General features: G+C 47.4%; 9 protein-coding genes across 9 annotated transcripts; 6 read left to right on the forward strand and 3 right to left on the reverse strand.

The window, feature by feature from the left end:
- Positions 1–5: 5 nt before the first annotated feature.
- EDB93DRAFT_1152846 (Ndufs2, NADH:ubiquinone oxidoreductase 49 kd subunit) lies at positions 6–2290 on the reverse strand. Its single transcript, XM_041449767.1, is given in 14 exon segments — positions 6–201; positions 256–269; positions 323–361; positions 450–451; positions 471–553; positions 607–695; positions 750–860; positions 913–1011; positions 1060–1451; positions 1504–1617; positions 1671–1770; positions 1821–1899; positions 1947–1956; positions 2013–2290. The coding sequence occupies 14 exon segments, from the start codon at positions 2230–2232 to the stop codon at positions 186–188; spliced, it is 1368 nt and encodes a 455-aa protein (XP_041306589.1). The 5' UTR covers positions 2233–2290; the 3' UTR covers positions 6–185.
- Positions 2291–2340: 50 nt separating this feature from the next.
- Positions 2341–3622, forward strand: EDB93DRAFT_1152848 (uncharacterized protein). The gene is made up of 6 exons (XM_041449768.1): positions 2341–2555; positions 2612–2673; positions 2702–2762; positions 2816–3084; positions 3139–3241; positions 3293–3622. Exons 1-6 carry the CDS (start codon positions 2413–2415, stop codon positions 3609–3611), a joined length of 957 nt encoding a protein of 318 aa, XP_041306590.1. The 5' UTR covers positions 2341–2412; the 3' UTR covers positions 3612–3622.
- Positions 3623–4168: 546 nt separating this feature from the next.
- On the forward strand, positions 4169–8074 carry EDB93DRAFT_531701 (Utp14 protein-domain-containing protein). Its single transcript, XM_041456642.1, has 8 exons — positions 4169–4717; positions 4767–5301; positions 5360–5589; positions 5644–5721; positions 5779–7173; positions 7226–7300; positions 7351–7632; positions 7697–8074. The coding sequence occupies exons 1-8, from the start codon at positions 4283–4285 to the stop codon at positions 7733–7735; spliced, it is 3069 nt and encodes a 1022-aa protein (XP_041306591.1). The 5' UTR covers positions 4169–4282; the 3' UTR covers positions 7736–8074.
- A 12-nt stretch (positions 8075–8086) lies between these two features.
- On the forward strand, positions 8087–10863 carry EDB93DRAFT_1152857 (APC amino acid permease). The gene is made up of 13 exons (XM_041449769.1): positions 8087–8534; positions 8603–8641; positions 8699–8747; positions 8809–8932; positions 8986–9087; positions 9139–9175; positions 9224–9539; positions 9592–9774; positions 9831–9873; positions 9928–9997; positions 10052–10216; positions 10264–10478; positions 10529–10863. Exons 1-13 carry the CDS (start codon positions 8414–8416, stop codon positions 10712–10714), a joined length of 1650 nt encoding a protein of 549 aa, XP_041306592.1. The 5' UTR covers positions 8087–8413; the 3' UTR covers positions 10715–10863.
- A 1386-nt stretch (positions 10864–12249) lies between these two features.
- On the reverse strand, positions 12250–15485 carry EDB93DRAFT_1152863 (uncharacterized protein). The gene is made up of 13 exons (XM_041449770.1): positions 14855–15485; positions 14742–14798; positions 14615–14684; positions 14261–14564; positions 14188–14212; positions 13995–14083; positions 13859–13942; positions 13769–13810; positions 13694–13714; positions 13397–13647; positions 13166–13345; positions 13026–13117; positions 12250–12968 (listed from the first exon to the last, which is right to left on the reverse strand). The coding sequence occupies exons 1-13, from the start codon at positions 15328–15330 to the stop codon at positions 12719–12721; spliced, it is 1941 nt and encodes a 646-aa protein (XP_041306593.1). The 5' UTR covers positions 15331–15485; the 3' UTR covers positions 12250–12718.
- EDB93DRAFT_1152875 (uncharacterized protein) lies at positions 15486–16804 on the forward strand. Its single transcript, XM_041449771.1, has 5 exons — positions 15486–15610; positions 15660–15770; positions 15830–16168; positions 16221–16304; positions 16382–16804. The coding sequence occupies exons 1-5, from the start codon at positions 15563–15565 to the stop codon at positions 16406–16408; spliced, it is 609 nt and encodes a 202-aa protein (XP_041306594.1). The 5' UTR covers positions 15486–15562; the 3' UTR covers positions 16409–16804.
- A 3-nt stretch (positions 16805–16807) lies between these two features.
- On the reverse strand, positions 16808–17682 carry EDB93DRAFT_1152878 (uncharacterized protein). Its single transcript, XM_041449772.1, has 5 exons — positions 17498–17682; positions 17313–17431; positions 17173–17261; positions 17095–17112; positions 16808–17033 (listed from the first exon to the last, which is right to left on the reverse strand). The coding sequence occupies exons 1-5, from the start codon at positions 17609–17611 to the stop codon at positions 16969–16971; spliced, it is 405 nt and encodes a 134-aa protein (XP_041306595.1). The 5' UTR covers positions 17612–17682; the 3' UTR covers positions 16808–16968.
- Positions 17683–19021: 1339 nt separating this feature from the next.
- On the forward strand, positions 19022–20232 carry EDB93DRAFT_1241253 (NGG1p interacting factor 3; the record flags this gene model as incomplete). The annotated part of the gene is made up of 7 exons (XM_041451851.1): positions 19022–19099; positions 19160–19175; positions 19224–19272; positions 19343–19713; positions 19771–19892; positions 19942–19987; positions 20045–20232. 7 exons carry the CDS (start codon positions 19022–19024, stop codon positions 20230–20232), a joined length of 870 nt encoding a protein of 289 aa, XP_041306596.1.
- A 1816-nt stretch (positions 20233–22048) lies between these two features.
- Positions 22049–24512, forward strand: EDB93DRAFT_1104921 (uncharacterized protein; the record flags this gene model as incomplete). Its single annotated transcript, XM_041447454.1, has 5 exons — positions 22049–22318; positions 22412–22597; positions 22650–22826; positions 22980–23930; positions 24036–24512. The coding sequence occupies 5 exons, from the start codon at positions 22049–22051 to the stop codon at positions 24510–24512; spliced, it is 2061 nt and encodes a 686-aa protein (XP_041306597.1).
- Between the last annotated feature and the right edge of the window lie 855 nt (positions 24513–25367).

Here is a 25367-nt window from a genome sequence, read left to right on the forward strand (position 1 = left end):
CGGCATCATGTTAAAATGTTGCATTGAGTATCGCACGGAAAAATTGAAGGCTGATTTCAGATGCGTTCTTAAAAACCAAGGAGTACGCAATTGTTTTGATAGCCCGAGGTAATCATCAGTGCAAACTTGAACACACGATATCACCATGTATTAGAAGATTCATGGTATACATTGTCAGGCAGTGTCTATCGGTCCACCTCACTAAATGGATATGCGTTAGCGAACCTCGTGTAGAACGAAACATTAAAAACACACCCAAATACAAGATCCTGTTCGGCAACAGCCATAAGCGATGGAAATAATAAAACCACGAGGTACATACCATAGTACCGATGATGGCAACAGCGTCAGCAAGCATGTGCTATAGAAAGAGAAACAGTTAGTGCTTCAATGGCAGGACTGTATTTGTTGATCTTACATCTAGAAAAAAAAATCAGTCAATGTCTTGAATCAGGGTGTGAACAACCTACGTCTCATCATGAAGTCTGAACCCGCAAGATGGGCAAAGCCGGGAGCACGAATTTTGCATCGGTATGGGCGATTGGTACCGTCCCTGAATGTCATCCGATTAATGATGTTTAAACAGAGTGTTAAAATATCACGCACGAGACGAGGTAAACAGCCATCTCTCCTTTAGGAGCCTCAATGGCGTTGTAAGTCTCACCTGGTGGGACTGAATAGCCTTCGCTGAAAAGCTATGAAAACAGGTGATTAGCAGCAGCCAGGAGTAGTTGAGTGGAGGAGGTTGCCTTGAAGTGATGAATGAGTGCCTCCATACTTTCTTTCATCGAAGCACGGGGTGGCGGAACGAGTTTGTTGTCGTCTACCTTGATGACGCCTGTCGGCATTTTGTTCAAACACTGGAGGTAAAATGGTTGAATCTAAAACAATCATTTGACCAAACCTACGAACCTGATGTATGATGCGCAGGGACTCGCGGAACTCCTGGACTCTGCAAAGGTACCGGTCGTAACAGTCGCCGTTCTTTCCAACCGGGACATCAAATTCAACCTGTGACACAGAATGAATAAACGTGGCTGTAAAGCACGAAAGTCATACCTCATCATATTTGTCATAAGGCTGCACTTTCCTTAAATCCCATGGGATACCACTACCTCGTAGCATGACACCCGTGAACCCGTAATCCAGAGCTTCCTTGGCAGTTACTACACCAATTCCGACAGTTCGCTGCTTCCATATTCTGTTGCCAGTCACGACTTCTTCGATTTCATCGACACGGGAAGAGAACTGCGTTGCCCATATGTGTATATCCTCCAGGAGACCGTGCGGGATGTCAAAGGCTACACCACCAGGACGGACGTAGGCGGCGTGGAGTCGAGCACCAGAAACACGCTCATAGAATTCCATGAGTTTTTCGCGTTCTTCGAAGCCCCACAAGAACGGGGTGAGAGCACCAACATCCATAGCATGGGACAAGACGGCCATCAAGTCTAAAACCAACTTTAAGCACAAGTTTCGTGGAGCGTTCTGTTTGTGACATACGACTAAGGATACGCGTGATTTCACCAAACATGGTACGGATCCACTTTGCACGTTCCGGAACCTCGATATTAAGGAGTTTTTCGACTGCAAGCGAGTAGCAAAGTTCGTTGGTCACTAGAATGGTCACTTGAGCACTGGGCAAGTCTCTCGTCATGAACCTCACTCACTCATGGAAACGTAGTCAAGCCGATCGAAGTAGGGAAGAGCTTGGACATATGTCTTGTACTCGATCAGCTTTTCAGTTCCTCGGTGGAGGAGGCCAACATGCTGGAGTAAGATTAGCAATCCCGCTCAGGCACTTGTACTGAAATGCATACTGGATCAGCGCGAAGAATTTCCTCTCCATTCAATTCCAAAATCATTCGCAACACCCCATGAGCAGCAGGATGTTGGGGGCTAAGGATTCAATCAAATTTTGGACGCATATCATAAAAGACACTTACCCGAAGTTCACTGATCGAGTGGGTTTATTTGATTTAGACAAAATAACATCCAGAAGAAATACTCACCAGTAAAGTGCCGCAACTTCGCATCAGCTCTGGTCCCGGTCTCTTTCAAAATTTCTGCCGCACTCATGCCATGCAAGTCTTCTACAGTATGAGTTTGATACGTTCCATTGGTACCAGGTTGTACAACCTCTGGCTGACGACGAGCGACTGAGGAGGAAAATGAGCGCAAAAGAGAGCGCCTCGGCAGCGCAAGTTGCCGCCGCAAAAGTGTACTGGCCATAGCCGTTGTCGATGGAGACTATGGGTGACTTCTCGCAGGAAGGAGATTGTGTTCGTCAACGAAACGCGGCGTAAATCGGTGAACTGAATAGGTCCCACCCCCATGCGAGGGGTCATGCCACAATATTCACACGTCTGCCCATAACCACAGTCGGTGATGAGCTAGTCTTGCTGCTGCACGATGCTTTACGCCAATGGGCTGAGCGCTATGATGTGGGCTATATCCATATTCCTTGGATCAAGCCTTATGGCGCTTGCAAGTGAAACTCCATGCACTTTGCACCATGAAGGCAACTACTACAATCTGAATTCGTTGAAGGCTAGGTACGCTTCAGGCGTAATCATGACATTGCATATGTTCAAGCCATTTGTTCTAATAGTCAGGACTACGAGTTCAAGACACCGGGTGGACATTCTTTCTACCTGAATGTCTGTCGACGCTGTGACCACTGAACCATGGAGTCCCGGAGTTCCCAACAATGTTGACATTGCTGGTCTAGTGCGGAAAGACCACCACGACTTTGCCGTAGGGTTCGTAACGTGCAGTTCTAACACCATTTCAACAGTTAACCAACAGGATGCAGACTTGTTAATACGACCCTGGAAATGAGGGATACGGGGCTGATGTTGCATCTTTCCAATGGTTCACCCTGCCCTGGGGAAGACAACTTATACGGGAGCTCTTCTATCAGATTTCTTTGTGACGCATCAGTCTATGGAGCTGGTGGGGTGATATATCTCTCAACGAGGGGTGTAGCGATTGATGTTTCATCCAGGCAAACCGGTGGTGATATCCCAATTTCCGGAAGACGACAATCAAGCCTGCCAATATATGGTCGAGTGGCGAACACATGTACGGATTTGTGCACGCTTTAATCTTCTCTAACTATAGCTTCCTATTGTATAGTTTGCTTGTCCCACAGGCGAGAGGGGCCTTATCTCAGGATTAATTGTGTTCTTGGTGATCTCGTACGTCATGTTGACAAAAACATATATTTATTGATGACTGAGTAAAATTTTCTCAGAACGATGATCGCTCTGATGCTGATAATTGTTTCCAGCACCTTGTATAATCGCTTTGTCCTCAAAAAACGTGGCTTTGATCAATTGGCCCGGCTTTCCAAACCTCACCTGGTCGAACTCATGGATTTTTGCATGGAGCTCTTCCGGTCCGTGTTAGACAATGTTCGCTCGAGCGGGAACAGATGGGCGAGATTGACCAGGGACCTCAACCCTGCATCTCACCAATGGTCATCAAGGGATGAGGAGCAGGCGATGATGGCCGCTGATCCCCTTGAAGATGGCCATGATCAGGAACTGCAAGACACTAATGTGCGAAGAAATGATGCAATGGATGATTTGGGACCTATACGATCATGACCGGAACATGTGTACGTTATACGTTGTATCTTTAGGACGGGACTTGTCGATGATTATGCCCGAAACATATTCCCTTTTTAGCAGTGTTCTGCACCTCGCGCCTTTAGGTAACTCGCGATAAGAACTGCAAGTATGCTTAAGCGAACCCACAATTTTGGTTGCCCTGAAAACATGTGAACTGTTGTCCAGAGATGATTGGTGTTCGCAGTCGACTCCGCAGATAAACTTTGTTGGTACGGAGGCGATAGATCGCCAACTAAACTCGTCAAGCATCTCAAGCCAAGCATCTCTTTTGAGTAATCATGACAAGGACGCCTCATAGATACCCCTGGTCTCTGATCCATCCCACTTCGTGAAGTGAGGAATCCATACAAGTCAGCTAGCGCTGACACTCGGCTTACCCGAAGAAGTAATTGATTGATTCTCCCGTTTGTGCGTAAATGTATCCGTTAGGATGTTTGATGGGCTGTCTCTATGGAGTGATCTAATGACATGGTACTGGCTTATTTTTTGCGAATTTCAACCATGATGATTACTGGCAATTATAATAATAATGCCAGAGGCGAATACAGCCGCTTGTTATAATACTACCTGCTAAAAGAAGCAACACCTTCCTGAATGGGAACTGCCCAGATCATCAATTCTTTTCTGCTCATCAACACCCGACAAAAATGTCTGGTAGGGTCAAATCATCCAGAATATCAAAGCCTGGCCCATCCAAACTCAGAAACTCATTGAAAAAATCTAATGCATCTGGATATGCTAAACGACAGTCACAAAAGTCATCCAACAAGGGCAAGGCTACTGTATCATTCGCTGATGTGTACGATTCGTACGAATATGCACCTTCAAAAGTCAGGCGAGCGAAGATTGGCTTAGAACTTGACCGAGAAGAGGCCACTGACCGTCATAACTATGCATCGGACGATGGTATCGACCTTGGAGGCATGGGTCAGGAGGGGAGAGAAGGTCTAAGAGCCAGATTATTGGGAGAAAATGCAGATGACGAACGAGTGGACAGTGGAGACGATGAGGAAATTGAGAGTGATAATGCGTTTGAGGAGAGCGATGAAGAAAAATTTGCTGGGTTTGATTTTTCCAGTAAGGTGTGTAACGTTCTTCTCTAGAGGGTGTTCATCGCTCATCCATAGATAGCGCAGTAAAGCTGCTGGCACTTTATCGAAGAAGAATGCTCGGAAACTACCCAAAAGCCTTCCTGATGTTGATTTGAATGAAGATTCGGACGACGTTGTCTCCGATGCAGCTTCTGAGGACAAACTTGAGGAAGATGAAGATGAAGAGATGGAAGACGGAGATGCCGAGAATTTCTTTGACATCCTGGAAGTATTCGATGGGAAGGCAGACGCCGAGGATGATGCACCGACAAAGCAAGCTACGGAGAAGATCACCATATCAGCTGTATCTGGTGAGATCGGTGAATCGGAGGACGATCAGATGCCAGAGGATGACCATAGCGAGGAAGAAGACGCCGTATCAGCATCAGAGGATGAAGCCTCCCCAGAAGCTCTCGCAGAACTAGAAAACTTCATATCAAAACTGGATCCGGCAGGAGACAAAAAACGCAAATCAAACGATGTCTCGGCCACGCAGTCCGTTTCGAAAAAACGTCGCTTGATGCAGGAGCGCACTGAGGCTGGGGATGAGGGAGAGTTTGGCGTCTCTGCTGGTGGTGAGTCCCAACCCACGTTCCTATGCAACTTTGTGTTAAGCACGAAGGCCACACGCAGGCTCTGGAGCACTTAAACTAGATGACCTTCTTGCTCCCCTTGCTTCTTCAAGTGCACTCACAACGCTCAAAAACTCCATCAAGGTTCTCACTTCTACCTCGAACAAAACCAAAACTCTGTCGGCACCACTTCCTCAGCGAGCTCAAGAACGTCTTGATCGCGAAGCCGCTTACGAACAGACCAAGGAGGAAGTGGATAAATGGAGTGCTACGATGAAGCGTATCAAGCAGGCAATGATTTATCCAGTTCACTGTATCTATTTCGTTACTAACTCGCGATTGTAGGCAGAACATTTGAGCTTTCCGTTGCAAGCACAGCCAGAAGGTCGTGTCTCCAACTTGGAGCTTGCAGCAAAATTCAAGGTTAGTCCAACTTATGCTTATTCAATTCACGTTATTTGACCAGTAGAACATTTTTAGCCTTCGAATGAACTCGAGTCTGCTGTGGATAATCTCCTGAAATCGGCTCAACTTCGCGATCAGGACATCGCCGGAATTGAAGCTCTAAAGATGGCGCATCTATCGGTCGAAGAGGTCGCGGCGCGGCGCGCAGAATTGCGCATGATGCGCGAACTTGCATTCCGGGCCGACAAGAAGGCGAAGCGAATAGCGAAAATTAAGAGCAAAACGTACCGCCGCATTCGAAAGAAACAGCGGGAGCGATTGGGTGGTGAAGAAGGAAATGACGATGTCGATGTCGAAGATGCAGGAGCGCAATTGAAAGCTGAGGTGGAGAGAGCAAAGGAGAGAGCGACCTTGAGACACAAGACCACTGGAAAGTGGGCAAAAGCCATGCAGGGACGCGGGGAGCTTGATGTGGATCAGCGGCAGGCCATTGGAGAAATGCTGGAGCGCGGGGAAAAGCTTCGCCGTCGCATACAAGGCGAGATGAGCGGCGACGAGTCTGAAGAAAACGAGAGCGATGACGAAGAACAAGACGTAGAGACCATCAAGCAAGGTGCATTCGAAGAGCTGTCTATGCTCAAGGCCTCCGAAGTTCTATCTGCAGACGTCAACAGTAAGAGTGTCTTCAATATGAAATTCATGCGCGATGCCGCGGCAAGGGAAATCCAAGAAGCGGACGCAGCTGCGGATGACTTCTTGAAAGAGATGGGCGAGGTGGAACAAGGAAGTGACGACGACACTTCCGGTGGCAGAACAGTGACAGAAGGCCCATCAGTCCAGCGCGTGGGCGGACGCATGATATACCATCCTGGCACGAGTTCTTATGTTAAACCAGTCGACTCGCACGCATCGGAGACTTCTAGTGTTACCCTCCAATCCGCCGATCTGGTGCAAGACAGCCCAAAGAGTTTGAACACTGTTTCTAGCCCAAGAATCTCTACTCCGGTGCAGGAGAGCAATCCTTGGCTCGTCACGTCATCGTCATCAGGCCCATCTCGTAAGAGAAGCGAAGTCCTTGTGCAAAAGGGTTCTGACGCCCTTGCAAAGTCCACCAACAAACTTAAGAAGCGGATTGCCAAAGGGGGAGAAGAGAAAGAACGTATTCAGGATGACGCAGTGCTGGAGATTGATACCAACAATGTTCTCACCGCTCTTGAACCAGACTCTACGCCAGCTGTCATGAATACCAAGCATGAGCTGAAGGGAAAGGGAAAGGAGATACCGAAGAATAACAGTGTTGCCGTTCGGATATCACCTGTCGATGCTGATGACTCTGATGGACACAGCGAGGTGGACGAACAGGAGCGTAATCTGGAGAGGAAGCGTCAACGAGGCAAAAGCAAAGGAGTGACTGCATTCAAGCAACGAGAATTGGTCTCTCTCGCTTTCGCTGGCGATAACGTCGTTCAGGTACGAAAGCTGTCGTAGGGTTGGGTTTGCGCAGGGTACTTATTTGTTCCAGGCATTCGAGGACCTGAAGCAGGCAGAGATTGAAGCAGACGCACCACGAGAAGTTGATACAACTCTCCCTGGATGGGTAAGCTGAAATTGATCCTTTTTATTTACCGAGCTCAACGCATGTTATAGGGCTCTTGGGGAGGTACAGGTACCAAGAAACTTCCACCAAGACCAAATTTGATTAAAAAAATCGCTGGCGTCGACCCTTCGTCTCGAGCCGATTACAAAAAGGCACATGTCATCATCTCTGAGAAGCGGGACAAAAAAGCGGCCAAGTACCTCGTCAAGGAGTTACCACACCCATATACCAGTCATGCACAGTATGCCCGTAGCATGGACATTCCTATAGGTGCAGAGTGGAATACTAGAGTGGGTTTCCAGAGAGGAACTCTGCCTCGTGTTGTAAAGAAGGCGAGTCATCTTGACCCTATTCTTATATCCGGTTGGGTTGCTTATTTCTCTCTTGTTCTTTTAGATGGGTGCTGTTATCGAACCCCTAGTCAAATCATCTTGACGGCAATTTGTCGTTGATCGTTGTAGATCATAGTCAACTTCAATGAGGATGTGTATCATTTAGTGACTGAAACAGATGGAGCATTTACGGTCACGAGCAAGCTTCGCGTTTTCAAGAAGTTGACTTGAAAATGAGTTCATTAATATCACTACTACATGCTAGGATACGACTGACACGATGTCAGCAATGAGAGTGGTAATGGGAACAATACAAAGTTGAAGGATAAACATTAACGAGAGAAAGGAAAGAGTGCGGAAAGTCCGTTATATACATCTCGATGACGGCGAAGCTGAGCTTTGATTCACTGCCTTTTGGCCTAATGTAACGTTAGTCGAGGGATGACTAGTGACTACTTACCGGCCGGAACATTATTATTCGGCTTCAAAGTAGCTCGGTTCTATGCGTCGGACGTTATTATCGACTCTTCGCCTCTCTTCAACTCGTTCACCACTAGCGTTATGAAACCATCACTAACGGCTTATTTATATCTTCCAATACAGCGGATCCGGCCGGGGATATATCATGTGAATTCCAGTATATCTACTAAAAGTTGATTGCGATAGCTCGGGTGCACATCGCAAGACGTTAGGTTCCTTTCCAAGTTCCAACCGGTCCAGCAAAAGTCTCTTCCTGAACTCGCATTCAGCGGGATACTAGTACAAGCTGTCAGCTCGCCCGATGGATGTCCCTTCAGAAACCCAGCCTCTCCTGCGACCAGCGCCTGCCAAAGTCCAGCGGAAGGTGATCAATGACATTCCAGTGGAAGGGTATCTACCTGTGCAAGATGAGTCCGGCCGTAGTAAGTGCTCAGGACTCGCATAAATTGGACATCATTTAATTCACATCTCCGTTTCTTCTGTGATACAGACATACTTGACGATGTGCCTGATGAAAAGAAGCAGATCGGTAGGCATTGTTATCGCATGTGTCGCCGGGGTATGAAGCTGACCCAATGTACTTCAGGACTCGCTAGTGCAGTAATGCTTATATTCAACAGGGTGATTGGAACTGGGTTTGTCATAATAGGAGCATCCTCCGCGATTGGGGGAGCTGATTTGAATGTTCATCTCCAGCGTTTTTGCAGCGCCTAGTGTTATACTGCGGTCATCGGGGAGTGTGGGAATGACTTTTGTTATGTGGATACTCGGTGCACTCGTCGCAGCTGCAGGTACTGCTGTTTATGTAGAGTTTGGAACGGTCAGGGACTCGGATGGTCTGCTGCTATCCCTTCTTATTTCCCCCCGCTCTAGGGACTGCCGAGGAGTGGTGGGGAGAAGACCTACATGGAATACATTTATCGCCGACCGAGATTCATGATCACTTGCTTCTACGCGGTATACGGAATACTCATAGTAAGTCCTTATTCGTCCTACGAATGATTGATCATTATCACCATCTGTAAGGGTTGGATGGCCGTAAATAGCGTTGTTATCGGGGAATGTAAATTTCACTCCTTCTGTTAAGACGACTCCTAACCGGTCCTCCTAGATACCTTGAATGCCCTCGCAATCCAGCCTACCACTGTTAACGTTCGAGTGGTCGCCTTTCTGTGCTCGACATTCTGTCTCATCGCCCACGGTGCATTTTTGAACTATGGGCTGAAACTACAGGATGCATTGGGTTTTTTCAAGTTATTCGTATTACTCATCATTACTATTTCTGGGCTCTTCAGCCTCGCTGGTGTCCCTGGATTCGCTGTACGTGCCGGATACGATGTTCCACATAATTTCACGTGGTCATCTTTTTGGGAGGGAAGTGACATTGGCCTAAATGCATTCATCACTGGAATGTATAATGTCGTCTGGTGGGTTTTATCTGGTCCTGCACCCTCGGGCCTGATTTCAACTTCTTTACAGGGCTTACAGCGGATACTCTAATGCCAATTATGCTTTATCTGAAGTGCGAGATCCTGTCCGTACCATCAGGCGCGCTGCACCTCTTGCCATGATTCTTGTCGCGGTCGCGTTTTTGTCCGTGAATGTTGCGTACTTTGCTGTGGTTTCCAAGCAAGACATGCTTGGAGGTGGCACTATGGCGGCGTATGGTTCATTTATCACGAAAAAATGTACATTCACGCTGAGGCAAACTCTTTCAGAGCGCTATTATTTAGGAACATCTTTGGTCCTGCTACAGAACGGGTAAGTAACTGTAACTTTGCTAGTCGGCGGCCTTCTTATGAAGCGTACACCCAGATTTTAAGTGCTGTTATTGCACTGTCGGTACTAGGAAACCTTATGAGCATCCTGTTCTCGCAAGGCAGAGGTTGTTCAACTTAACATGTACATGATCATATGTGCTGACTATGATATGGCACAGTTGTTCAAGAGTTAGGTAGAGAGGGTGTTTTACCACTTTCATCTTTCTTTGCCAGCAACAAACCCTTCAATGCACCCTTTGCTGGGCTCTTCACTCAATGGCTCGTTTCTATGATCATCATGGTTGTTGCTCCTCCTGGAGATGCCTATCTCTTCATCGTAAATTGTTTGTGCCTCATCACATGATTTTGGACCCATCTGACCACAATCTAGTCTCGTTATACCCCCTGACGATATTTAATCTACTGATATCGGGTGGCCTCCTCCTTCTGTACACCCCTGCATTCAAATCCTACGAGTGGTGTCCTCCATTCCGAGCGTGGAAGTCCGCCGTTCTATTCTTTTTCTTATCCCATGTCGTTCTTGCTATCTTGCCCATGATCCCGCCCTCTCCAGGATCCGACACTTATGAACATCTCCCATATTGGGTACGTCGCCGCTATCTTTTTGTGTGCGTAACTGATGGTTTAACATACAGTCCCACGTCGTTATAGCAATGTCAATCGGTCTACTTAGCATTATATACTGGTTTGTTTTCTTCTACTGGATACCCAAGACGCGTGGATACCGTATCGTGCAGGAGATTGTCTTACAGGATGACGGGGTCCCGCGGAACGTCCTTCGGAACATACCAAATAGATCAGGTGATGAAGGACATGCGTAAATGTAGATGCTCTTTGCAGGGCAGAATACCCCCAGGATGGCAAAGGACTTGGGAGTTTGCTGCTTCCGACAACGTAGATTTATTGATGCTTCGTACAATTTTGTAGTTGTACAAGATCATGATCAAGACAACTGTCTACTGTGCACAAAGCAGCCGAGGCCTACATGTAGGCAGACCCAATGACCGATTGAGCCACTATAAACAACTACAAGGACACCCCTTCGGTCTGCTCTTCAACGACGCGTTGTGTTTACAGTAGCAAGTGAGGAAATACGATATTTTGCACTGTCGAGTCTTGTCCTTCGTTCGGCTCTGCAAACAAACACGGCGTATCTCTTTGCAGTCCTTGGCAACCATTAAATGTAGTCGCGCACGCTGCGCGCGATAGGGTAAATTTGTCTCAACGGCCCTCACAGGGTCTGGGAAAAGGCAGCAAGACGAGATGGTCGTGGGGTGATCAATGATGTCGATATTCGCTTTGGAGTCCAGCTGCAGAGGGAAGACATGCCGCTTGGTTTCGTGAATTTTCGTGAACCAAATTGGTTATGAATGCCTCCCAAGTCCCGAAGGTGATGTCTTCACAAATATACCTCCTACAAGTTGACATGTGTGGTATAAACCAGACATGGTACCCAAGCCTCTTTCTTCCATTCAGGCAAGGTCTACTGTGGCGTTTAGAAAACGGTACACACAAGAGAGCCGATTTTAATTTTTTAGAATAGACTTATTTCAGACAATAGAACTGTCCAAACTAAATGTTATTCGGTGGGGGAAAGATCAACTACCTTACAGCATTTAAGGAAAGATCAACTACTCTGCAGTATTTAAACGGATGGTTTAAATACTGTAGAGTAGTTGATCTTTTCCCCCCGAATAACATTTAGTTCGGACTGTTCAAAGTATGTGGCATTTAGATGTGTACCGTTTTCTAAACGCCACATATTTTGAACTGTCTGAGCTAAATGTTATTCGGTATGGGAAAAGATCAACTACTCTACCAGTAGTTAACGGATGGTTTATATACTGTAGAGTCAGGAACACTAAAGAATATGAGAGAAGGAATGAAATTTATGAGTCAGTAGAAAGCTAACAACGAGAATATTAATATTGGTTGCCATCGCCAATATTCAACGATGGGCGTTACATGTACGCATGACGGAGGGTCCGTATTTTTTCCGGACGCTCTGCAAAGATGACGGTGCTCGGAGGGCTATCAAGCATGCAATTGAGAGCGAATTCAATATGTTACTGTAACTCTGCAGGAATCTATCACGCTATTCCGAGTCATTTTCCTGGCAGATCTAGAAGTCAGTCAAGTGGCCGTCAGAAACGCATGAGCGCCATCAGGCACAGGTTGAAAGTCCTATTTGAATCAACGAGTGAGCAAAAAACAGAAAAAGGGAGAGATCATGTTGCATCATTAGCAAATAAGTAGATGAAGGGAATGGGCAGATTTGCCCTCATCATCAATATTCGGACCAATGTTGTACGCCATCCAATAGATAGATGTCGTCTTCAGCTGAAGCAGAACAGTTCACACCAAATGTCTTCAAGTTCTGGAGTAGCAATGAATCCATCGTATCGCCAAACGCTCTTTCTGTCAATCTGATACCGACTTTCATCTTGAAGACCAACAACTGCGTGAAATAAAGCAGGCGTCGCCATAGTAGTAAATAAAGAAGAGCAAAGAGGAGACTCGCAGCAACACAACATGACGTGGTGGATGCAATCGCACCCGATGCCAACGGTATCTTGTGCTTAAATACTGTAGATGACAAGAATTGTACAAAATATCCACTCCACGCGTGATTGATGAATCAATGAAGTTCCACCAGGTTCCACCATGGCTCGAGACTTCATACAAATCGGAGAAACTATATGGTTGCAACCTGCACGATAGAATTCGGAGGATGCATACTAGCATATGCTCTCAACTTATCCTGGAGGTGCATGAGAAAGGAAGTATAGTGGCATACTCCAGAATCGGTCCAGATGTGTACATCGTTACGGAACTGGATCGCTGGCTCCGAGCGCCTGGTCCGAGTGTCTTGAGTAACGCAGATATTGGACGGCGCGCGTTGGCTGGTGAGGCAAAGATTTAGCAAAATTCAGTAGCCATCCGACAGGAGTAGTCATCATAGGCCACAGCGTGAATATCATGACTATTGACCATCCAGCACCCATCGTCCCGAGCGTTACGATATCGCTGGTATCGAAAATGAGGAAAGACAATGCGAGGCCGAAGAAGACCATCCTGACGACATACTAAGGTCAGAGCTCTGGGATAGATATGCGGGGCATCGGGACATACGCCCATACAAGGAGTGCATACGGCAAGCTATGCATCAATGCCAAGTTTTCAATTCCAGGGATCGCGTTGGTCATCATGGACATATACAAAGCCTGGATATGTGATCAACGAGACTCGTTAACTGAAAAAAGATCGCATACCCCTTCTTCGGCAGTCTGATAGTCATGGCTTTGGTCGACAAGCAGCACAGCAACCACAAGCGAACCCACAGAACATAGGGCCGACATGTATACCGAGATATTGGACGATGTCTGCGAGGACCCACCCATGATGCCAGGCACTGCAAGGAGACTGACATCAACAGCTAACATAACAGTGGACTCCAGCGACGCTAAGTCTTCAACTGCACTCAATATGTATCGAACACTTACATAGAGCGTGAAACCCGTCCACTCGGTATCTAGTTGGGTGATAAAGTCTTTCCAGCGAGGGGCATTGATGATCTCGTCCACCCATACTCTCTGTATACGCTTATAGTGTTTACGTGGCCCATACCAGAGGATTAGGTTGGAGAGCCTGAATATGAGTGTTTCGCGCTCGTGGCCCTCTTTGTAATAGATGGATCTGTCGACATCAACGCGCACGCCAGGTTGTCCGCAGAAGTTTGTGTATTTCACTTTGGCTGAGCGTCATCAGTATTTTTCGTTGATCGAAGGATAAATCCGTACTGAAAAATCTCATGAACCGAGCTGTAAGGAGTAGATCAATATATTGCTGTCACCACGAAGAAGAAGAAAACTCGCCTACAACACATACAGAATGAGCATGCATTTTATCGATGCTGCCTGATTCAGTACTTAGTTCGGGTCAAAAATACGTGGAGCAAGTCTAACCCTCAACACGGTCCATTAGATCTAGCATCTTCACCAGTTCACTACTATCAAAAGGGGCCAGTGATGTATCCGAGGTGATGGTCTCTATAATCATAGTAAGATTCCGTTCTTCATCGAGTTGCAATCATCAGCCTACCTGCGTTTGCATGAATAATTATTTCCATCAGCTCTTCAAAGATTTGCCTCGGAAGGTATCGGTTGTGAGGATAAAGCTCGCAGTGATACCTAGAAGACTGTCAGCATCGCCAACACACTATTACGTGCAAGTCAGCGAAACTGATCAAGACTATTTATTCACAAGGCGTACCGATCCCTTGGAGAGTACTGGCCAGTATTGCGATTCCAACGAATATTCTAAAAGCGTGTGTTTAAGGGTAATTCGTATAGTAGTGAACCACCCACTTATATGACTGAGTTTCTTGGCTGCCTTGACGTTGCACAGAATCTCACCATCTGGTTGGCAAGTGTACGGATGTGCCCAAAATATCACCCTCGCCACGTGATCGACGAAATAGTAGCCACAAGATTTGATGATGCTAGTGTTACCTTTTTCGAGGCCAAGTTCGAGTACCAATTCTGTTTCATCACTGATCCTGGCCCGTACGTCTGGCTGACTGTTTGCACAAGCATTGAGGAATCTAGCCATCGCCAAGAGCTTCGCCGAATCGACCTTGCCTGGACGCATGTCTGCATCCGTGAAAACTCTCTACAGAGTGCATGAGCATTTGAACAATCAACCTCAGAACATGTGCTAACCGTCTCGGGGTGGTAATAAACTCTGGGACCTTCCGGGTGCACGAAATCATGCCACCCAGACTGCACCTCCCTAGATGCATATATTATGAAAATAGGATACAGAAACTGTTGGTCAACGTGTACATACTCCACATACTTGCTATCTTTCGGAGTGATGACGATATGATTCGGTTCAATCCATTTCCTTCCGTGACAGTGTCACTACGTCAATAACCCTCTAAGGACGAGTGAGTGTCTTACATTCTGATGTTTCTATCATAACGTTTGACGTCAGTCGGTATGATTGATGCTAGTGTGATGGGCTGGAGTGGCGTATCGGCGGCATGCCCCAGGAAGATGAATTGTAGCTTGTCTGTTAATGGGTCCGGTTCTAGGAATGCTTGAAGCTCTCCACTGCCAACGTTGTCATTTGATACTCGGACATCGTCTACTGGTACTGCGAGTGTACGATGTGGTGGGTCACTAGGCTGGTTGACATCTGTCGGGAGTGTATGGATCGCAGGTAAGCCACTCGCACATATCGCAGGACGCAACTCTTCCTGGAGTCTAGTCGAGGAGGTACCATGGCCGAAGCGACCACGCATGCGTCCTAGCTTACGAAGCAGAGTATAGAAAATTCGCAATGTCACATAGCATCCTCGACGAAGCGAAGATTTGAATGAATGTGCAAAGAATCTAGCAAATTTGCGCAAGGTGTCGGATGAGAAGGTGGCCATGAAGATGTCACCATGGAAGCAGTCCAACGTTTAAGAACTGAAGCTAAAGCGTGAAGTGTCGAAACCGCAGTAAGTGCTGGTACTTAGTTTAAAGTGGCGCGTTGGTAGCGTGCCAGTGGCAGCCAGCCAAAATCCACCAATGGCGTATTAGTCATCAGAGTAGCCCAAGTTGCCAAGTGATTTGACCTACCAGTTGTGCTAACTGCCGTTGCACCGCACCCTCTGCAACACGATGTCTGGGCAAGAAGAACAGCTCACCGAATTGCTTTTGACGCTCAAGGTCAGTGCTAACAACAACTACACCCATTAGCTCATCACGCAACTTCCAGAAAACAACTCCAGAGCAAGCACGCGTTATCCTCGCGTCCACACCACAGATCGCTTATGCCCTTATCGGTCTGATGGTGAAAATGAATGTTGTAGATGTCCAAGTCCTGCAGGTATGCTGTGCTCGCCCTTATCATTTGGAAACCCTAGATTGATGAACCGGCAATTCCAGAAAACGCTTACGGCCTATTCGGCGTCGATCCAGCAACAGCAACAACAGAACGCCGGCCCATCGACGGCGTCTGCCATACAGCCTGCTCCTGCAATCCCACCTCACCTACAGCAGTACCGTACACCAACACCGCAGTCGCAAACGCCGCCACACGTGCCATCACACACACCTACTCCTCCTCATTATTCCAACGGACAAGGGCAGGCTCCACAGCAAAACTTCGGCTATGGGGCGCCCTCCCAATATGGTGTGCAAGGAGGCTATAGTGCACCGCAACAAGCCCCCATAGGTGGTGGCATGATTCCAGATGCCCTGGCATCAATCCCCGAGGAGCAGAAGGTACGAGATATCCAATCCCACCAATTGCTTATTCCGAGGTCCAAAAAAACAGGCTATGATAATGCGCGTCATAGCTATGACGTCAGACCAAATCAACATGCTCCCGCCGATGGAACGCGCAAGCATTATTCAGCTGGTAAAAATATTTCTTTAATCTCGTTTGACCCTATCGTTCTGATTAAAATCGAACCTGTTCCCCTACTTTCCTTACAGCGCGCAACGCTAGGGCTGCCGTCATAAGGGTCTACGCCACTCATATCTGAATGACATTGATTACCCACATGGGTAATCTGCTGGGGCGTTCATCTGAGAACGTAAGTGATTTTCTTCTGGCCCGCGGTGTATCGACAGGCAGGAGTGAATTTAACCCAGTGGAGATGGTGACCAGAAAATTAACTGAATCGATCGTGGCGAGCAACACTTGATGAAATTATAATTTACGATTCAATTACTCCATGTTTGAATAATAGTGGACCGATAGTGCAAATGCAATCCCGAGGCTTACAAAAAGACTTGGTAGATGGGTAATGGTTTATCAGCATCTGCCCTGGCATTCCAGTGCGCAATAGGTGCCAGGACCTAGCGTATAGACTTTCATCGTGTCTGTTAGGTCAGCAACTAAGCAACTCTAGGCTCCTGGAAAGGTCACTCATTACCGAGGAGATTGTAGTACTGGAGAGTCACGATAATATGAATGTCGTACGTGGTATAAGATACATTGCCCATCTGAAATTTATGGATATTGAATGATTCAACTTGTACGACATCACTACGCCAATCACTCGGTTCTCATGAAAACCTTACGCCTCAGACTCGACAAGCGCCTTTACACCAGATGCGCCCAAGCCTTCCAAATCGGAATAACCTGGAAGAAAAATCCGATAGAATCAGCCTTCACGCAATAAAAACGAAAAATATAAGTGTACCGCCAATTAGTTTCTTGTCTTTTGTAAGAAGATCACGACATCAGCATCACACGTCAAGCTAGACGATTCGTAACTCACTAGCAAAAACCCGAGGGAATGTGGCTGCAGAACCTGGGAGGTTGCCAAGGTATCTGATAATAGCCTGCTGCTCGCCGGTTTCACTAAGGCTGTTCGCACTCGTCAAGATGGTAAGCGTCCCGATCAAGTGCATCACCTACTCGATTGATTTGCCATTGAGCTCCGGATATTTTTGCAAGAAGCGGAGAGCTTGCTGGCAGAAGTAGCAAGGCGGCGAAGTTCGGATGAAGACCACGAGGCCGTTGTCTTTGAGGTTGTTCTGTGAAGGTATGACTCATCAGTAAAGTGTGGTATCGTTGACTTGGAGGCCAGCGGAATTGATTACTTCAACAAACTCTTGGATTTCCTTCGGATTCATTCTGGATTCTGTTGATGTGAGAGCGGAACTGGACAAGGAGGGAAGTCTAGATGAGATAGCTCTACAAATTTGAGAAAACATATCTATCCTACGGCAATCGGCGCGTCCTCAGGTGACCAGTGAAGGCAGTAAACCTCAAACAGTTTCAAACCCCGGTGGTTGAAAAATCGCCGCCTATCGCATCCGCACGCACCAGTTCCTTGACTCCTAATCTTAGTCGACCGATTTCTACTATTTGCTCAGGCTATTAGTAGCCATGTGTGCAGTCCTATGACTTGTCTCGATTGCTGTTAATTCTCTCAGATTCCCTTGGCATGCTAGTACTAGGTTGTTATATTTGTGCAGGTTATGAGCTACTAGTATATTTTAACCTACCGTGACTTCGTGTATTTATTTGACCGCCATCGTATTTCTATAGCCTGCAACATCAACCACGTGCGCGGATGTGAATAACCAGACCCTTGCACCTCTGTGTGCGGAAGCTATTGTTGAACGCGGGACGGCCACTCGACGGCGGCCTACAGGTGGACTCTGACAAGATATCAATATAGCGCTAACACGCAGCAACACACTAAGGGTAACTTAAAATGTCCAAAGAAGCGGCTGACATAGCGCTGAATTTGGAGTGTGCCTCTCGAAAAGTGTGTAGGACTTGTTGGCCTTGGGTCCACGCTTGTTTTTGGAACCGAGCACCAATACAACGGGAAAGTACGGCAGATAGGTGGTGTGTTCTCGCCATAGTAGATAGAGGCTAGGCCAGATATTGATCCAACATTGAAAGCGACACAGCCACCAAAAGGCAAGAAACGGGTAGGGCACATAAGAGATCTTAGGAGTCAGGTGATCTACGAATGTGAGGGGAAATAAAGAGCACCATGGTAGGACAGGTAAACGGTTATATCACTAGGAGCAAGGATAAACGTGCTCAACAAACGCCCGAAGAGCAAACGCGGAAGCTTTGCGATAAATACGGTCTACAGAATCAAGAGGTGTGGGATCAAGACATTAACCAATTATAAGCATGCCGGCTTACCTGATTTCCCAAACTGTCGCTGATACTGAAAGCTTAGCTTTCAGTATCTCACCTTTTGGTCCAACAGTTTTGCGCGGGCGGCGGTCTGACCAAGTTACACCAATACAGAATGTGAGCCAGCTCGTTGGATATCGCGACTGACATTCAAATAAAGCCAACAGAAACGCCGGACATGGTGTTGCATGCAAGAGAGATAACTCATTCGGATAATTGAAAAAAAAATGAAAGACAGACCAGAGAAGGAGTCGAGCAGAACGCGCCAGTGATGGACGAATCACACAACACAAAATGGGAAAAAGGTTCGCACACATGCTTCGTAATAAGGAACCTCTCCCACTAATTGTGGGAGTCGGGGATCACAATCACCACATAAACCAACCACAATACTCTGATTTGCTTGCGGCTTCATTCAAGGTTGGTCTTTAAGTGACCAAGTGTGGGTATCATACTCTGCAAGAATGTCCATCATAGTGAAAAGCGTGTGCAAGGCGTTGGAACGAATCGCACCGCTCCGGCTTGCTGAACCATGGGATAAAGTCTGTACCATTCGCCAGCAACGCCGTCTGATACCGTGATCTGACACGTCCGATTGGCAGGTAGGCCTTATCATAGGTAAACACCCGTATATCAAAGCTCGGTATAACTCATCCAGTGTTACAGAGTCTCCCGTCCCAAGGTCCGATGCAAAGCGCGTAGTATTGACGATCGAGTAAGTGGAATGCATCAGCAAGGATTGCTTTGCAATCAACATGCAATATGTAGTGACGAGGGTCCTCTAGCCTGACTACTGCTGTCCTTGAGGAGACATTAAAAGTACCTACAGCGCTGGTAATAACCTACCACCCACCCCTCTTTCAACCCGTTACTTCTCTCACATTGGCAAACCCACTGCAAGCATCTTTGCTCAAGCTTTCGGCCGCAGGGACATCAGTCTTCTGCCCTCACTCAAGCCTCGATGCGACTTGGGGTGGTATAAACGACTGGCTTGCAGAAGGCGTCATGGGTCCCCAGAAGGCCGCTGCAAAAGTCGACATCCTGGGAGAAGTCAAGGGAAACGAAGGTGGTGCCGGCCGGATCGTGAAGCTCGATGAACCGATTCCTATCGAGGAACTCGTCCAAAGAGTAAAGAAGCATCTTCTTTTGTCACAAGGTCTACTGCGCATCTCCCGTGCCTTATCACGAATGTCTGACTATAATGAACGTACAGTTGACGTAGGACGGCCGCTCGTTCAAAAATCAATTAAATCGGTTGCAATTTGTGCTGGTTCCGGGGGAACTTTACTGTCAGGAGTCGATGCCGATGTGTATTTCACGGGAGAAATGCAACATGTATGGTTAGATTCCTTTTGCATTTGTACGTTCCTAATCGTGATTGCAGCACGAGGTCCTTGGAGCAGTTGCAAGGGGTCGGTACGTCATACTATGTGAGTTGACTTACGCGTGACGGGAGTCTCGTCACTGGCTGAACGTATGATATCAAGGTGGACATACAAACACCGAGCGTGGGTACCTCCCTGTTCTTGCAAAGAAGCTGTTGGATGGCCTCTCCGAACTCGTACGGGACGAGTCGCCTGATGGATTATCTCCAGAAGAAAGAATTGAGATCGAGAAGTACCAGCTGGACATCCACATCAGCGAAGCGGATAGACACCCTCTTGATCGCATGTAAACAAACACGGTGCACACGGGAAGGTTTGAGTATTTGATTATACAAGTACTATATATAATATGGCCGAGCCTTCTTTGACGAGGCAGTATGGTCAAATTTGTCACCTGCCGGGAGCTCGAATTGGCTTCATCAAATTCAAAGACGAGAACATGAACAGAATACACATGGTATCCTTGCCCTAAGAGCTCTTAGCCGTCTATGGCACTCGACCCTGCGTTTGGCTTCCCCTAAGTTTACTATATTTCTTAGAGTTCAGTTACTTATAACCCACGGAGTTAGTTTTACTGACTAACGGACCGAGGACGAGCCGTTCGAACTCACGATGTGCTCGCACGTTGAGCTCAGACGATTGTGAGTGTTAACGCCACTTGAGCTCAATCAGGCGAGTATTGAACTATTTTTGATTCGAGAGCAAGCTCATGACTGGGGTCGAATTTCATTCTCGGTGCCTGGATAGAGCAAGTGACCACACAATATACAACTTGCCAGCGTCAAACTCCCTCGCAGATTCCCCTTCGAGTCAACCTTACCCACAGATAGAAGAAGACGTGCGAGGGAACCGGTGAAAGCCAAGAGAAGTTATAAAGGAGGATAAAGCCTTGATAAATGCACCGCACACTTGCGAAGAAGTACGGTTACGCAAAGAAGATGGTCCAGTGATCGTCATTGTATTCAGTCAGCGACGTCGGCGGACAAAAATTGACCCGCGAGCATTTTGCCCGAAGAGGTGACAGTGAACGGCAGGCATTTGAATTACATTGTGGGGTAAAACTCGGATGCGTTCGTAGAGAAAGGAAGGCGAAAGAAGTTGCTAGCGCGTGCGAACCACAAAGCGGTGATATCGCATATTAGAAACAGAAGTCTCAAAGGGGAGATGGAACGGCGAAGTCGAGGGACATGTTTCTGTCGGAAACACTTATGGAGGATGGGAATGCTCATCGCTCAGCAGACATGGTTGGATTGTGGGAGTGTCGTGGCGTGGTGCGGGGAAAGGTGGGAAATGTGTATAATCGGAGCAAGTATATTGATTCGGCATCTAAGTAATCTCGACAGGATAAGAACTCGGGGGAAGGAAGATTCAAGGTGAAATGTAAACGTTGGCATTAAGCTGTGGTTACTCACTGTGAGATGGTGTGATGCACGCCAAGAGAATGTCTAAGAATCTGGATCCAGGCAAATCTGGACTAAAAGAAATGTCCACTGCAGCCGGAAAGTTAGTTAGGCCCATTGGGAATTCAAAGCCTCGACGTGGTCGTGGAGTGGGAAACTATCGTGGTAATGTCCGATATACAAGAAAAGATCGAGTTACAGATTTGGAGTGTTTGACGAGCTAGTAATAACCTGCCAGTGAGACCGGCTATGAAGCAAAAGTATGATCCTCCCGGGGACGGCAGTGATTCATGGATATGGGTTAGATGGCGCCATAATAATGTGAGAACACCGGTGAGAGCTCAATCACGGTGTGGTTTCAAGTCTGAAAAAAGACAAATGAGATTGTCACACAAGTTGGGCTGGAAAGTTTTACTTGTTTGATAAGACTGAGAAGAAATTCACTAGCATGGAATGGAATGTCTAGAAGCAGGGAGGTCGTCATATGTAAAGCCTAAATAGTATTGATGCAGATTGAAGCAAACCTGAATTGCTCAGGAGCGTTTGCGTTTGACACCAATCCGTCGTGACGGTCTGTCATGTGGCTGTCACAGTCGCGTCAAATCAAGTGCACGTGTTGTTGACGCGTCAGAAATAATTCACACGCCCTCTCCTTCTTCCGACGTACCACGTTGGAATTGTTCAACGCCCCAAGTTTACACGCACCATGCCACCAACGGCCAACACAAAGCAAAGCACAAGATACTGGCCAGATCTCTCTGACACATCTCTCTCTTTCCAGATCCCCGTTGATTCCTCATCCGCGGAGTTTCTACTTGCAGATCACAGCAGTGATCTTGATTTTCTGCACGGAGCAGGCGCCGCCAGTTTTGCCACCATTGCTCCTACTCCAGCCCGCGGACAATTGCAAATTAGTGATGTTACACCCCAAGTCACATCACAACTGCTATCAAGATCACCTAGTCCAAGTCTGTCAGTACGCCACAAGAATGACTGCAGACCTTCAAGGTCCAAACGTCAAAACCCTGTCAAGGCAAAAAAAATTACACGCTCTCCATCTAAATTCAAGGATATAGCGCTTGACGCGCCCGCCGTTTCCGAGGACCGCTTGGAGTCTTTGCGCGCAGAATTGGGGACCCTCAAGGATGATTATGATATCCCCATGCAGGTGCAGCCACTAGTGGTTGCACGATCTGTGTCAAATGTTACGGCAGCACCACATTCAAAGTTAAAGCCGAGGACAAGAATCAATTCTGTAAGCCGGCTCCCATTTTCAATCAGTATGAGCTCACACCATCCTGTGGTAGGCAGTAGAAGGCGGCCGTAACACGAACCTAGCAACGCACAGCAGGATCCCTATGTCTACTGCTGACAAACTTGGACCAACGTCGATTGCCGAACCAACTGTGCAGTCGTCTTCTACGTGGATATCTGAGTCAGAAAACGTGGCCATAGATACCGAATTCCAAGTTCCACCCGCAGGCGTGAGTGATGATAGTCACATGGTCTCAAATGTCCGTCAAGGCGTGACTGGACGGGTGGCTGAGCGCCTCGTGTCTTACAGTCAAAAACTAATGTCATCGATTAGGTATGTCTGCTGATACGTGTATCACTGCATTTGCACCGGAACTGATCAGTTGTACCTTGCGCGTGTTCTTCTATTCTTCTTTCACTCTTTCTATATACTTGTGATCGCAATCGGGAATTATGGTTCGATCTCACATGATCTCCGGCGACCTGTCTTGGAAATGCCATCACTTGTATTCCCCAGCATTTATAATCCCAGGACCGAAAGTTCCTTCACGGCAGGTACGGGTACTGGTGTTGCTAGAACGGAAGAACGCGTCGAAACTCAACCTTCACCTGCGGTTGACATTGTGGATGCCCCATCTTCACCGGATGCTTCAAGTCGTAATGATTACTTATTGAGGCTTTCAGAAATTTCACCGCAGAAGCATCACTCACAAGCTAGCGCCTCCCCCGGTCATTTATCCACAGGAAGGCGGGAGCTATCACCCATGAGGCCGGCAAGGAAGCGCCCGGCCACCGAGGAACATACCGCTTCCCAACGGCCAAGTGGCAGCAAGAAGGTTAAGGCGAAACCGTTAGCATCAAGCGCAGAGGCCAAAAGTGGCCCGACTGTTTTGGCAGGGTCATCCACCCGAGTTCTTCGCACCTCTACCCAAAAGAACCATCCACATGCTAGCACAACGCTTATCAGTCGGAATTCGCGGTGTCCGACGTCAAATTTTCCAAGCGCGCGAACCAAGTATAAACCCAGACAGAACTTCCAACGCCAGGTGCGGTCTACGTTGATTGCATCATCGTCCCTGCGGAGCCAGACGATCTGCAAGGGACAAGACAAAAATATTCAGGGGCAGGAGGGGGTCTCTACTAGCCACTCGGTCGTGCAAAGCCGAACCTCGGGCAGTTCCCGGGTTTCCCTTGATGCAAAATATGTTGTCAGTAAACAACCTACGGCAATCACAGCGCTCGAGCAGTCAGGATCATCTAGGCCTAGCCTTGTGCCACCCTTCGAGCAGTTCGAGCCATCTAGACCTGGCTGTGTGTCACCCCTCGAGAAGGCGGTACGTGATTAATTAATGGAATCCTAGTCTTATGTGCGCTCATTCAAGATTATTTCTGCGTGGCCTGATTGATGTGATTGTTGGCTGTGATATTCGAACGCATAGAGCATCACGTTGCCACCTGCCAACATAACAAAGCCTATCGCGTTTACGTTTCATGTGGACGCGCGCATTGAAGCGCGTAAAGCTGAGTTCGAGAAGCCTGCGGGCTCGGCTAGCGAGCGAGTTTATATGGAGAAGGGGCACCAACAAAGGCATGCTGTGCCCGATTTCAAGGTACTACACGAGGTCCACCAAACATCACTTGGATGGCGTAAGGAACACGTCGTCCCAATAGTTCCCGCACCACCGATAATCCTTAACACCGAAATTCGCGCCAGAGAGAGGGAGAAATTCGACCGAATGGTGCGAATAAAGGAAGAGGAGATTCAACGAGCTAAAGAGGAGCGCCGAAGACAACGAGATGCGGAAGAAGAAAGGGAGATCAAAGAGCTTCGCAAGCGAGCAATTCCCAGGGCGAATGAAATTCCAGAGTGGTATGCTGACATGCCGAAGAAAGGTGGTGTAGGAGGATCAGGATAGTGGAGGGCGTCATGCGATAGTTGCCAAGTGATGGAGATCGAGAACATGTACGCAATATTGTTCGTTATCAGTGCAGCATGGCCTTTTACATCATCCCGTCATCCCATCCACGTCCATCGCTCGTACACAATGCCGGTGATACATGTACAATCAAGTTTATTCTAGGATGTTTGAACGGGGTTGTAGAAGAAGTCTGGGAAGAGCTCGCGTTTAAACGCATTATAGCCGGTGCAAAGTGCCTTTCAAGGCCTGAGAAGGCTTGATGGCATGATGACCGGTCGCCCCGGAACCTTGTTGTGTCTTCTGTTTCGATAATATGTTTAGATGTGTCATTCCTCCTGAGTAACCTGCACTGCGGGTCTAAAATTCAGCCGGCTGTGCAGAAAGGCAACATTGATGATACATGCCACTAGTGGTAGTATGGTGCCAAGTTTGTCGCTGACCGTTTCAAGTTGGATGATGGACAGATTGAGGAATGATATCTCCAAAAGCTGCGCTGGCTTTTAGAATATGCGAAATTATGTGAGATCTATTATCCACTTGCCAACATGAGGTGGGTGGTCACGTCTGTGAGTGCCTTGAGCGAACGGACGCGCTAGCCAAATCTACTGAATTAGACTTTGGTATGTGGGCATGAAAAATACTTTCCGAACCATAAGTGCGCATAGCCCCATTCAACCTAGCCACCATGTGGTGGGGGTTGTAGAATTACTCTGGTTCTAGAAGTCGGATGTAATGAAAGCTTGGGGCCTACGGCATCGCGAACGAAAAATTCTTAGTTTTGCGCTGATGTTGAATACGTGAAAAAAAAAGTTCCCGATAATACCTGTGAAGTTGGTTTCAAGGTCTGACAGT

The sequence above is a fragment of the Suillus bovinus genome, assembly GCF_016758785.1.
Source record: "Suillus bovinus strain UH-Sbo-P2 chromosome Unknown EDB93scaffold_37, whole genome shotgun sequence".
Lineage (NCBI taxonomy): Eukaryota > Fungi > Basidiomycota > Agaricomycetes > Boletales > Suillaceae > Suillus > Suillus bovinus.